At 38.0% G+C, this 14,136-nt stretch overlaps 1 protein-coding gene and 1 long non-coding RNA gene across 9 annotated transcripts in view; one reads left to right on the top strand and one right to left on the bottom strand.

The window, feature by feature from the left end:
• Positions 1–4,106: 4,106 nt before the first annotated feature.
• Positions 4,107–13,254, bottom strand: LOC111863529 (probable aminopeptidase NPEPL1). 8 transcript variants are annotated; one of them, XM_023849910.1, is made up of 10 exons: positions 13,174–13,254; positions 11,796–11,968; positions 11,528–11,710; positions 10,481–10,786; positions 8,809–9,033; positions 8,537–8,715; positions 8,023–8,146; positions 5,273–5,449; positions 4,493–4,603; positions 4,107–4,402 (listed from the first exon to the last, which is right to left on the bottom strand). In XM_023849910.1, exons 1-10 carry the CDS (start codon positions 13,217–13,219, stop codon positions 4,253–4,255), a joined length of 1,674 nt encoding a protein of 557 aa, XP_023705678.1. In that variant the 5' UTR covers positions 13,220–13,254; the 3' UTR covers positions 4,107–4,252. The 8 variants fall into 8 exon arrangements, with proteins under 8 accessions (XP_023705678.1, XP_023705683.1, XP_023705687.1 ...); XM_023849915.2 differs by lacking the exon at positions 13,174–13,254 and adding an exon at positions 12,928–13,018; XM_023849919.2 differs by lacking the exon at positions 13,174–13,254 and adding an exon at positions 12,928–13,016 and having other exon boundaries at positions 11,796–11,962.
• LOC111863530 overlaps positions 13,057–14,136 on the top strand; it is a 2,815-nt gene continuing 1,735 nt past the window's right edge. The window contains exons 1-2 of the long non-coding RNA XR_002842613.2: positions 13,057–13,141; positions 13,230–13,342. This is a non-coding gene — a long non-coding RNA (uncharacterized LOC111863530). The remainder of the gene's footprint in view (positions 13,142–13,229; positions 13,343–14,136) is intronic.

The raw sequence follows: 14,136 nt of genomic DNA, 5'->3' as shown, positions 1-14,136 counted from the left end.
AGCAACAAAAAGGGTGCTATCAGAGTTATATACAATTTCATTGTTTTCTGTGTTTTTGAAATTTTCATGTGTGTGGAACTGCTTGAAGCAGACACTGGGTGACTTCCCACTCAAACACCTTCCATCCTTAGATAAATTTTTTATGATTTTCCAGTATTACTCTGATGATGGTCATTTGAAAATCTGAAGTGGCATACTTTGTATTCTCCACGAGATACAGTGCATGTACATTGAGCAGTGCTATGTCAAGAATGCAAAGTAACGGTTTCTTGTCCAATGAATGCCATGAACATAACTGAGACCTACCTGTTGCACACATTTTTTACTGCTATAGTCTACTTACTATATGTATATTTTGGCTTTAGAAATGGTTGTTTTCCAATCATGCTTTCGAGTATTCAGTTTCATCTAAATGAAGGCTAGAAAGCATTCTTATATCAGGTTTGTCACACCACTTCATGGTCCTAAGTGAATCACTGGCCACTGACTCTATTTCACGTGGTGAAAGCTTTTGTGACAGAAGAGGCACCCATTTTCTTTCATCCTGCACTGTACCACAGGCACTGATTTTCAGTTTGTAAATAAATAGGGATAATGGTGTATCAATTATCAGTATAAACTAAGTGACATTTATTCAGATATGATGCATTCAGTGTGATGACCATGTATCCTGATTCCTACACAGGAATACATATGTGTACAGTGTACACCTCAAAGATTGACACATATCCAGTTTGTCATATAGGACGTAAACCTTACTCCAAACCTATGCCCTTTTGCTTCTATATACTGTCGTTTCAAGAACACTAAACTTTTATCAACACAGTTGTCTTGAAAGAGTTATATGAAATACAGCCATAAACATTTTGAAAACTTCACTCTTCTTTTGAGGTTGGTCCCGTTTTTCATTATTTAAAAAATGAGCATTCTGAGAACTGAAAGGAATTTGTCTCTTGTCATACTTATTGAGAAAATTCTCAAGTTGAGTATTCATTTATTTCTAGCCATCAACATCAACAAAGCAATGACATTGTAAAGAAATTTGTGGCTCTGTCTACCTCTTCAGAAAGTATGATTATGTCATCTTCATCATATTTCAGAATCACTTGATGTGCATACCTGCTGGTCTCTGTAGTAAGAACAATCATGATATGGCCTGGAAGCATAATCTTTGAAATAGTGCACTTTGATTAGTGCATCAAGTTTTACACCTGAGTTCAAGATGTAAAACTTGCAATGTCTCAGAATGGAAATTACACTTTCCCCTTCCACAGCTCAGAAAGCAACGGGTTTCCATTGGATACAATTAGTTTAGCTGTACATCTTACAACCAAAATATTACCAATCTATTTCTTTTAACTTCTCGTTCTTTGTCAATATCTGAAAATGACTGAGTGTTTTGTGGAGTCCAGATTTGGGTTTTCATATTAAGTGCTAATCCAAATTGCACCCTATGGCTCAAAATAAAATATCTGTAATAAAGTTTACAGTAGATAAAGATAAACGTTATTCAGTTTCAAAACTCTTCCTCTTTACTTTAAAAACAATATGTCAGTTGCTTTTATGAATGTGAAACATATGGTCTACCACATTCAGGGGTAAAGGTAAAGCTCTCCCTGTGCCTAACTAATGAAGCACTACACCAGGAAGGTGTATGGTAGGGAGTGGATGTATAGATCCACACTTTCCTGACCTTGACTCTAGTTGGAGGTGAGTGGTCAGCTTCACGCCCCAGCCCCTTTACCCCCATTGGATAGGAGGTTGGGTGGACCCCAGCGCCAGTCTGGACTTGCAGAAGAGAAAATTCTTGACCCTACTGGGACTCAAACTTCGACCCCTCGGTTGTCCAGCCCATAGCCGGTCACTATACCAAGTAAGCTATTCTGGCTCCTACCACTTTCAGGGTGGAATAATGTAGATTACAAATGTCTGAACAAAGAATGAAGCAATTCAGTCTTGCACACTTAGAAACTGTGAGATCTATATAGATCATAGTTGTTTTAAGACAGTGAATTCTAAAAGGCTGTGATGAGCTGGGCATGTGATAGGATGAGATATGCATGCAGAATTTTGGTGGGAAACTCCTATGAATGCTATGGAGAGGAAAGAAAACATTAAGATGGACCTTAAGGAGACAGGTTGAGAGGATAAACTTTTGATGGAGATGGCCCAGGACTGTCCCTCATGGCAGGCTTTGGTATGTGTGGCACTGTACCTTCAGGTTCCATCATCACAGCACTCATTTGATACTTTAGTAAGGACCACCAGTATTAAACTGAGTAAAAATCAACACATATACTGTAAATATTGTCTGCAGTGAGACCATACCCTTCAAAGTCCTATGTACTTGTGCTCCAATCTCTGTTCCTTATCTCAAGAGGAGAAAGCACAACTTTGGGACACTTCCCTATGCAGATACCTTAAAAGAATTTAAATTATTTTCGGAATCTTATGAAGTAATATACTCACTTACTGTAGAGAGATTTTCAAGGTTTTGCTATCTAAATTGCTACAATCCTTGAGTGCCTTTCCTTCATTCATGACAAGAAGCAGGAGCAAAAGGGAGGAAAACAAACTCCTGAAACACTTCCCTGTAAGACTACATTTTCTTCAAATGTTTTAACAAGCATAGCTACAAACAATCCAGTTTTGATATTTATTTTTCCCTTTAGCATCATTAGTCAAAGCAAAACATGATACATACCTGCCTTTGAAGGCTCAAACCACACACAACTTGAAATATTTATGAACCCTTTTATGTTGGATTACTTTCAATGTACAACTACATACAGTGTCATGGACAACCATTTTTGCATATAACAAAGAGAAGAAAATAAGTCTGATGAATTCTGATTGAGTTAATATTTAACTGATTTTTATACACGCTTTGGCACATGTCTGAGCATGTGGTACAAAAATGAGAGACAGCGGAGATAAACATGTTCCTTTGTGTCATTAAAATTATATTGTTAGGTAGTGCATATTCTTCATGTTGAAGGGTTAAAGAACATTTGCTACAATGTGTACTCAGTCCCTGCATGAGAATTTCTCATATTAATAGAGACTTCTGTGTAAATTACTTTAACATTCTGGACGTTCAAAAGAACTTAACCTCATTTGCAGATGAAATTCATTACATGGGAAAAAATTTAACTTCAAGTTATATAAAATATTTCCTAAAAATTGCAGTTGTATCTTGAAGAGCATATAATTACGATTTCAGAATACCTATATATAACATTTCTTTAACAATGTATATATAGAAAGCAAAACAAATCATACTTTTCCCTGCCAGTGGACTTATTCAGTTGATAGGAGGCAAGGTCTGCTGGGCTTGCCTTAGAGGCTGGTGAGCTACTGCATGTACTTCATACTTAAAAAGTGGTGTANCTTCACGTCCCTGCCGCTTTACCCACGGAGAAAGAGTCCCCAGTACCCATTGGATAGGAGGCTGCGTGGGGCCCAGAGCTGGTCTGGACGATACGGGGAAGAGAAAATACTGACCTTATCAGGACTCGAACTATGACCCCTCGGTCATCCAGCCCATAGCCAGTCACTGTACCGATTATCCTATCCTGGCTCATCATGTAAAATCTAATGCTCAACACTTTTTGCCTCTTATAAGTGACATTCACATTTTACCTAAGTATGGAAATTTTTGCACAGCTTTACTTGACACTAAAACAGTTAAACTGCTACCAAACTGAGGAGAAATTATCAAGAAAACTGGAATTCACTTCCACATGAGATTGACTTCAGGTGAGATCCTATACACAGAATCCCATGTTATTAGTATCTTCATACTTATGAGGTAAAGGTAATGATAAAGTTGTCCCTATGCTGAATTAATTAAGCAAGATGCCATGAGCACATTTCCAGGGGGTGAAAGTATAGCTCCACAATTCTTGACCTCGGCACTAGATGGGGGTGAGTGGTCAGCTTCACGCCCCGGCTGCTTTACCCTCAGGGACAGAGCAGGTTTGGATGCTGTGGAGTAGACAAAATCTCTGCTGCAAAACCAACAGCAGCCATCCAGCTTGTTGCCCATTGCCATACAGACTCCCTCTTCACGATTAGGAGACCAAAGTAAAAAGCTGTAGGGTCCATTTACTATGGCTTAAACATGAAGGATTCCTTTATTCTCTTCATACCATCTCAGAACCTTCAGGTACCTGGTACCCAAATTATCATTCATACACAATACATGTAAACATCCTATCAACCGAATGAGTTATTAAATACGATTCCTTTGTCAATTTTGCTTAAGTCTCTTACAAGCATTCTCAATTTCTGTTCCATCAAATTTCAGTTTTGGACCAAGACTTCGCAACAGCTGATCTTGAGAATAAGTCCCAAACAGTGTGACCAACAATGCTACTCCATATCCTGTAGCACGCTCTCCCTGCAAACAGAAAGGTATGAAATAATATTGTTATGACAATTTCAGCATTAACTTGAACCTGCACACTGTAAATGTCCATAACATACTCACAACATAGACTGGATAGGCCATGTCCACATGAATCCAAATGCCTTGAAAGTCAAATCCCAAGTGTGATCCAATGAACATGCCAGCACAAGATGGCTGGGCATTACTTCGTTCCTATAAAAAAAAAGTACAGTACCAACAACAATGTACTTTATTCAATAGCAAACAATCTTCCTTACAGCAACTGACAGCTCAGATAGTCAGAGAAGTGTTTGGTTTTAACAAACTTTTTGTCTAAGGAAAAATAGGCCTGTATTATCAAGTCCATTTGGAGGGATTTCAGAACCAGTTAACCGATTTTCATAAAACATGGTATCATGACACTGAATGCCACCCCATCTTCATTGGATAATGAACCTTCAGGATCCATAAAAAGGTGGGAATTCCTTGATTAGCTGAGTGACTATCAGATTCTCAAGGATGACTCTGCTCCATGGAACTGGTTGCTGTCACAATGTAAAGGAAATCACATTGTGCATGCCCTTTTACCAGACAGATTCTTCTTCCAAAGAAAGGGACGCATCCGCAAGAAAAACGGAACAAGCGGACCTTAAATAGTGTGCCACTGTGGTCTCTAGAAATTTGTAGTTATTTTGCAATGGAAATATACACTTCAAAATATGAACTGGCTTGATAGATGTATCTGAAGTGTAAAAAATGTTACTTATCATGTACATTAGTCCACTTATCTGACGTGTGTGCACATCTTTCCCCACCCCTGCATATATACTTCTTTTTCTAATGTAGCCCTGTGCCCTGTTTTCATAATTTAAAGCTACTTACAGCAACTGAATTCTTCATGTCAGCAACTGCAGAGGCAAACTCACTGAACTGCAACTCAGGACAATATGGGATGGGGAACAGAAGGTCACCTGACAACTTGCTTGCCAAGATGGCCGCCTCCTCCCACTGCTCACTATTGGTAAGCAGAGCTCCGTGATACTTTCCTGTGCTGACTCCCTGTGGAAAATTTAAATTAGGAAGACCACATACCACATTTTTAAAATCCCATTTTGAAATTTAATATGGTATACCTGACTGACAGACAGTCATGGTAGCTGAGCGGTCTAAGGCATGTACTGTCTTTGCGAGCTTGGAAACTGGGATCGTGGGTTCGAATCCCACTCAGGGCATGGATGTTTAGTTTGTGTGTGTGCGTTTTTCTGTGTTTGTGTACAGGTAGAGGCCTTGCAACAAGCCAATCACCTGCCCAAGGAGTCCTACCGAATGTGTAAGATCTACAAAAACTGAAGTGAACAGTGAAGTTCATGGAGGTAGGCCTAGGTCCACTGGGGCTGTAGTGCCAAGAAAAAAAAAATACCTGACTGACTGCATGATCACCCTCTTCAACTGGCATATTTTTAGGAAAAGAATTTTGTTTATTCACATAGCATTCTTTATGGTTTTCCTGCACAAACTTAATGACAACTTTCCACTTCTTCATAAAAACTTTGTTCTCAGAATTATTTGCCAGTAGATCTTCTGGCCCTCAAAAATACTGTATTTCTTTGTTCCAATGCAATTATGTCTTTGGCATATTTCATACCCACTAATTTAAAATTGGCACTATGTGTACATACAGTCTGTGGGTAACACAAGTCCATCTTGGTTTCACAGTGTGTACCATGATCATGTCACATTGTTTATCCAAGGTTTATTAAATGTTTCTTTTTTCAGATGCTGCACTCATGATCCTAACTTAAACTCAACCAGCTGGTAATAGGAAAAATTGAACTGTCGAAACGGGTTCCACCAAACCCTCAGTTCCATTCATTATTACTGAAAGGTATTTATCACTTCTTTAGGAAAGGCATAGTTAGCTGCCAGTAAACTATGTGTGTTCTGTCAGTTCCTTCAAATACATCTAGTTATGAACTGCTCAGAAAATTTAAGAAAAAAAAAAAAAAAAAAAAGGAAGTGTTCCTCAATATGTGAAGTTCTAAGATGCAATTTCATTACAAACCTATTTTCCATAAAATTTTATTTGTGCCTATGTGCTGGACAATTTTCATAGCGGTACTGTCTGAGTTAATTCTGTGAACAATTTAATCTGTAGCTAGAAGGGTCTGGCTAAACTACTGGAAGCATTCCCCTGCTTGAAAATTTTCATGATACTTCAGTTATACAGGGTAAATGTCACCCTCACTTCCTCCCCTTTCCTTTCCAGATTCACCCTTAAGGGTCATCTTAACAACCATTGGTCAACTGTAATTGTCGTTTCATCGTGGCTGCACCATGTTCTCTTTATACCCGTTTTCTTAGCACTGTCATCTCCGGCCACTGGCTGCTAATGGTGGCAGCAGTTACAGCTGGATTTACCCTGCTCTGCTTATCACCATTTACACACCCGTGATCTTTAGGATAATGGGTTGTAATGTGAGCGCCAGTAAACTGATACTATCAGTTTACAGATTCATGAGGGGTTGCTGTGGTTGGTAGCTAGTTCTCTGGTAGAGGTAAGATTCTGTTCTCAGACTGATTGGCAGGGAACTCCTGTTATAAAAAACACATGCGCACGCACTCACACACACTGTTCCACAAGACACTTTATTCCTGTTAGGTTATTGATGACTGCCTTGGAAACAATTGATTACACTTGCTTGTTAAGTGAGATATCAGACTGATTTTCATCTGAATACTGAACTGGGTTTCAAATATGAATACAATTTCGATATTATAAATTCCACTTAACTGGTACTTTAATTTTCTGTTTTAATCACACTTTATGCCCCACAACTTATACTTCAGAACATTTTATGGGTCCATATGGTTCTTGAGTCGGGAAACAACTAATTTATTACAAATTTCAGAGTGATGCAGATTTTGGGTCCGTATGGTTCTTGAGTTGGGAAACAATTAACTTAGCAGAATGACTTCTCCTCGAAACTTGGAGCCCTCTCGGTCCACAAGCTAACTCCACATATTTCGAGGATTGGTCACTTTTGAAAAAATAGGAGTACTTAATTAACTATTTCTCCAATCCATTTAGGAATTACAGGGAATTTTGGCTCTAAAGACTTAACGTACATTCTGTCAGTAGCTTGACAAATGCTAAGCTTGGCTTGGGTCTCAGGAAATTCCCATCTTTAAGTTATGATGTTCAAAACTGTCACATATCATATTCTCAAAGGACTCCAACAAGCAAAATTTTGTGTAACTTTCTAAGGGACCTAACTATGGGGGAGCCTTCCTGTTTCACTTTGCATCTGCGTTGACCAGTCGTTTTTCTTTTGCTTTTTTTCATTCGAGAGTTGGGCTAAGCCTCCTCCTTGAGAGCAAGAAATAGCCTATGTAACCCCTGTCCATTTGCAGTATGTACAAGTAAACCTAATCGAACATGGTAATTAACATGGATCAATACATGATACTAAATTATATCAAGCTGAGGTTGGCAGTTCGGTTACACAATGATAGGTAAATTCATTAAATACCTTGCAATTCATAACAGTACTTCTAAAAACTACTAAAAATATTTTTGTACTTTGGAAATTTTCTCCACATTTCTCTGAACTTATGTCCATATAGACATTTACCTGCGCCCCTGTAAGTGTGGCCATGTCCAGTATGATGTTGGCCTTTAAGTCTTTCTGTGCATATGAAACCCCATCAGCCAATACAAGACGGCCTTCTGCATCTGTATTGTTGATTTCCACAGTTCTGAAACATTAAGAAAGTAACAAGTGAGATTTGAAACTAATGCCATAACAGTGAAAAGCATGACTGGTGAAGTTAGTGACCATTTTATCTTCAGAATTCATAGACTGGAATCGATCAACTGCAGATGCAGAATATTCTTCCTTACTTTGCTGTCTACTTTTTTTAAAACTACTGCTTTCAATGCAAAACTATTTTTACCTTTCTTTAAATTAACAGCACAGCTCTGAATACTGACTTGCTGATGCAGCATTTGTAGCCAATTTTAATTTGGTGTGAACTCTAGTTAACACTATTTTCTCATGAAACATTAATCCACAGATTTGTGAATTACATTGATCGATTGAAAACTGACAGATGAAATCTGGCTTTCAACACATCAGGATAGTGTACCTGCCAGAATGTAGCACATGAATGTCATCTGGTCTGGTTGCATTTGGACCAACAGCATTTTCCGCTAAGCAAAAGACCGCATGCAAGTTCTGAGTGAACCCTTGCCGCACCGCAGTGTAGAATGCCCCAAGAATACCTGCTGCCCCACCACAGTCCCGCTTCATCCCTGGCATTGCTGTCTGTACAACAAATTCAGTGCAGACAGAATTTTTGTATACCATAGTAAATGTGAATAACTGAAGAGTTAATGTACATCTTTTTAAACGTCTTACTTTGGCTTTGATGCTGAGTCCTCCAGTGTCATATACAATGCCCTTGCCAACCCACGCTATAGTCTGGGTTGCTCCCGGAGGTGTGTGAGACAGAACTGCCAAAGCTGGAGAAACTGCAGCAGCTTTTCCTACACCATAGATACCCCCAAAACCTTGCACTCGTAGATCTTCTCCTCGGATAACAGTCGATGATACACCCAGAGTATCAGCAACAGTTCTCACCTCCTTATAACAAAGTATACATTATATTATATTAAATTATATATTATACAGTGTTATATTTCATTTTTCGAAATGTGGTGTTGGAGAAGAATGGAGAAGATCAGTTGGACCGATTATGTGAGAAATGAAGAAGTGTTAATTAGAGTCAGTGAGCAGAGGAATATCCTACATGAAATAAGAAAACGGAAGGCTAATTGGATTGGTCATGTTTTACGCAGAAACTGCCTTCTAAAAGAAGCTATCGAAGGAAAGATAGATGGGCGGATAGAAGTGACAAGAAGACGAGGAAGAAGACGTAAGAAGATGCTGGATGACCTTGGGGACAGAAGAGGATACTGTCATGTGAAGGAGAAAGCTCTAGATCGCATTAAGTGGAGGAATTGTTTTGAAAGAGACTGTGGACCTGTCGTCTTGACAGATTACTGATGATGATGATGATGATATTAAATTATGTTCGATATAATGGTAATGTTGTTTTGTATGGGCTCTATAATGAAAACACAGACAAGGCTTTTTAGAGTGAAGTTCTAAGAATACATAAAAACATAAAGCAAAAGGAAAACGGAGAAGATTCACAATTTACATACTCTATTAGCATTGCTAGGTGGTGATATCAAGAATGATGAATTGAGCAAGATATATGACACAGGAAATATAATACACATTTTGGTTGGAAAGCCATGTGGGTATAAAAACAAAAATCAAACTCTGTGGTTTTAGTCTGCAAACGAACTGTACTGACCGAGTGACAGCCACTTGTAAGTGAAGTTAGTGCCAACTTTTAGCGGATAGAGAGTGTCGCATGGTCAGCAAAACAAATCCAGTGTGGCCGTTAATTTCGGTTTTCTACACCAGAGCCGCGATTTCCTTGAAATAGCTCCTCAATTATCCTTACAAGGCTGAGTGGACCCCGTTCCAGACCCACTACTTCTCAGAATATCTGGTAATGCCAGGAATCGAACCTGGACCTGTGGATGTGTATCCAGGAACTCTCACCACTAGACCACAGAGGTGTGGAAATAAAATACCATAACACATATCATGGAGATGAGTCCTTGTGAAGCTAATGGTTACCCAGTCAAGAAATTTCTCACCATTTAAAAATCTGAAGGTTCATTAGAGGAACAGGTTTCGAAGGTGGGAACTGGAATGACTTGGATCAGGACAGAGCCAATGGTGGAATTTTGAGAACACATGACCCCATACAACAGAGTTAGTCATGGGAGCTAATTTTCAGCCCAAATAAACGATGAATAATGCAAGGCAGATTGATGGTAGACACCAGACTTCTTAAACCATTATGAATTCTGGTATATAAATTTTGAAGCACAAAAACTCTGTTATGATAATAAATTAAAAATAATTTATAGCAATGTCTCATTTCATTTGAGCAGGAAGCTGGGGACTCCTGACACATAAGATTAAGTGCTGAGTAATGCAATTATTGTACCTGTAAAAAGTGATCAACATTCATTTCATTGCATGGAGCATCAACAATCCTTGCTGCAAGCCTCACACCAGTACATGCACTTTCCAAACACAGTAGGTTCTCTGAAGATAACATCAGGTTCTCCTCCATGTTCCCATTTCTTTCGCCAGCGGCCTTGCATTCTGAACTGGGAACCAATAAGAACTCAACACGCACAGTTGTATTTGAGGTCTGCGATGGTTTGCTGGAAGTCTTACGTGAAAACAGAGGATATGCTCGGGCTACAGCACATGCAGAAGCAAAAACATCTCGGCGTTCACAGACAATCTAGAACCAAAATGCTTCTATTAATTGCCATGCCTTCTCTTAACATCTGTGCATAGAGCAATTCATATATACTGAATAACTCATAAGAGAGATCTGTACTCAACATAACAACAACACATTTTACATATGAATCAAATGCAATACAGAACCAGTCTCTAAGCAATGGCCGATTGAACTGTAGCAAGCATACAGCAGCACTCAAAAATCTTTGTCCATTTGACTTTTTGACTATACATTTGTCAGACATAATGCATTCTCAGATGGCTTTCACAGTTCCCTAAACCCAGTTCAACTGAATGCCCCTGGGAACAGCTTGAGAGATGTAATGATTACAAGGTCTCCAACAAATGAGAAGTGTTCAATATCTTGCATGATGAATGACAGAAGATTCCCCTGAGCCTTCTCATAAACCTCATGCTGGTTAACAGCTTCCAAAACCAAAGTATTAGCAGTGTTTGTTAGTTTTCAGTTTTTGATAAACTGGCTGAAATAACCCCCCCCCCCTTTTTCTTTTTTTTACAGCTGATAATTAACACAAGTGAAAAGTTCAAAGCGTTTCACTTTCATATCAATCCTACTGTACTTCTATAAGGTCCCATTTGAATGGTGAGAATGTTGAGGTAAACTCAGCATGTTACCTCATGTGCCTGTTCTGTGATGAAATCTTATTTAGTTATTACCTAGTATAACATAACACAATCTGTTTCAAAATACAATGCTACAATATAAACAGTGTCATACCACAACTGATTCATCTGTTCCAACTGTCGTGCTCTTCACTATTTTGGTGATAGCATATGCACGAGATGGAGCATTGTGTCGACTACACTTCACAGGCAATGCTGCCAGTGTTGCCAAATTAAGATACAGGGAACATGTGTCTGTTGGAGATGGATGCAGGCTTGCCAGAGCAGATAAGTACACCTATAAAAACAAAAACAGTCACAAATAAAACTGTGATAATGCATCTTACTTTTTGGGTGTTAATTTATGTGCACTGGCTACAAACCTCTTCAGTAACTCGGGGCTCAAGTTTCACCTTAATGTCGTTAAATTTTATTTTGGCTAAATTTTGCACTTGGCCAATTATAACTACTGGATGAACATGTGGATCTGTTTGTGTCAATGATCCCAGAAACTGAAGCTTTGCTGAAGACATAGTTCTGTTCTCACAATCTGAAACTAAAGGAAAATTTGTGAAGCTGTATAAGCTAACCTACAAAGACAAAACAAAAACAACCATTTTCTTTCATGCTAAAGGCAGTGTTGTTAGATCTGAGATAAATTACTAAAAATTTGTTTGTATTGTAAATTTATATAATTAATGATGAATATAACAATTATCTAGGATAATTAGGTTTCCATAATCACCAGGCAAATTTCTTCCTTTCTTAATCACTATTATAAATTTCAAGTGTATCCGAACTGCATATTGTAAACTATGTAATCTTTAACCCTCCCAATTTAAATTCTTAAATACTGTAATCTCAGTGATCTCAGCATGTCTTTACAATACAATCAACAATTACATAGGTCCCTTTGATTGAGGCTTTGTCATATTTGCACAAGCATATCTAAGAGTGTATAAACTAAATGAAAATGCTCTTTCTCATAATTTGACATATTTTTATACTTCTGTAACAAATCAGAATTTGGTTCACAAACAGGATTCCCTGTGAAACTTGAAAGAAAAATGTTAGCAAGATATGAAAACTATTCCAAATCCAGATCACAGAACATAAGAGGGCCTATAAATCGAGCACACTCACAAGCTTTCTTCGAATATACAATTTTCTCGCTATATATGTGCCCGGTATCGAACGAAATTCCTCAAAACCAAAGGGTGAGCAGGATCTATTGAAATTAACATACACGATACATTTACGAGGTGTAATAAATAACAACATACAAAACAGTACCAATAAACTGGAAAATAAACAGAACAGCTCATATATGAGATCTAGTAATTCGGAGACACATTTTTAGTCGGTAGTAAACCCTCACATTTCCAACACGCGTTCACTTTTCGCATATCCACAAAAATGACATCAGCATTATATCCTAAAACATACACACATTCGCATTGTCACACACTTCGAAAAATAAGTGTTTTATGTTGTTTTAAGTAATATTTACCCTACCGACTTTAATTCAGTTATTAGGAACAGTGATAAACAATCCCCTACAACTTTACAGAAAAAAATTTATAACGTGACTAGCGACATCTTCCGCAGAAACTAGAAACAGACGAACGCAGACGACACACAAGGTTAAGCTTTAGCATCTTTGGTTTCGGTATGGTCAGTATGTTGGTAAACGGTACGTAATGCTTTTGCATGATGAAAGTCACATAAGGTAAAGTATAAGATATAAACCTCAGATCTTACGTATAAGATATACTGTTGAAAACACAGAAAGACTGCTCGTGTTCATCTCTTGACAGCCGCAAAAACTGTGTGTGACGGTGGTGTACGTTGCCCGTGGAAAAAGTCGATGTAAATGAGACGCCCAGACAAGTGGCCCAGAATGCCGGGAGGAAAAAGAAGTGGAAGCAAGGTACTTTGTTTTGTTTGAGAGTAATTATTTTCCGTAAGTTGGTAAATCATAGGGCGTTGTGAAATTTGATAGATAGGAATGGTTGTGTAAGTTATAGAAGTTTGATACTTGTGAGGAATATCAAAGTTTATATATCATGCAGTTTTGAATGTGGGGATATTGTGTAAAGTGTGGGAGGTTGGAGATTTTTGGGAATGTGAAGGTTAATAAGTATTAGAAATACTTAGATATGTGAGATATCTTGAAACATAGAATCGCTCTTGGATACATAGTGATATGATGCGCCAGTTAATCTATAGGAGCTGTGACAGAATGTGGAGTGAGGAGATGCTTCAACTGAAGAGAACGCCTCGGGTGCAGACTGATATTACCTGCTCCTTTAAGTGAAGAATGTAGCTCTGGATGATAGCGACAGATAATTGAATTGAATTGAATTTATTTACATTCTATAAATCCTAAGTAGGTTAGTACCTTTGGATACAGAACAAGTCAAAAGGTTACATACATAAGTACAGGCAATTTTAGCTTAAAAATTAATATAACTTACATTGAAGTATTCATCTAAAGAGTAGAAGGAATGAGCATGTAGATAATTCTTTAACTCTGATTTAAACTTTTTAGTATCATTGCCCAAGTTTTTAATACTTTGTGGCAGATTGTTGAACACTTTTATGCCAGTAAAGTAGACTCCTTTTTGATATACTGATAAAGTTGATGAGGGTAGGTGGAAGTTATATTTTTGTCTAGTATTCATGTTATAGACATCAGAATTTAATTTGAATTTATCTTTGTTG

The sequence above is a fragment of the Cryptotermes secundus genome, unplaced genomic scaffold, assembly GCF_002891405.2.
Source record: "Cryptotermes secundus unplaced genomic scaffold, Csec_1.0 scaffold89, whole genome shotgun sequence".
In the NCBI taxonomy this organism is placed as follows: domain Eukaryota; kingdom Metazoa; phylum Arthropoda; class Insecta; order Blattodea; family Kalotermitidae; genus Cryptotermes; species Cryptotermes secundus.
The sequence above is the reverse complement of the archived record's forward strand: the minus strand, read 5'-3'. Positions and strand labels throughout refer to the sequence as shown.

What these genes read in the sequence shown, in the direction of transcription:
- LOC111863529 (XM_023849910.1), bottom strand. Translation starts at nt 13,219, where the DNA reads ATGAACACGAGCAGTCTTTCTGTGTTTTCAACAGTATATCTTATAC. An exon ending in AGCCCCGAGTTACTGAAGAG is followed by an intron (nt 11,711 to 11,795) that starts GTTTGTAGCCAG and finishes TTGTTTTTATAG; the next exon opens with GTGTACTTATCTGCTCTGGC. An exon ending in GAACAGATGAATCAGTTGTG is followed by an intron (nt 10,787 to 11,527) that starts GTATGACACTGT and finishes TTTTGGTTCTAG; the next exon opens with ATTGTCTGTGAACGCCGAGA.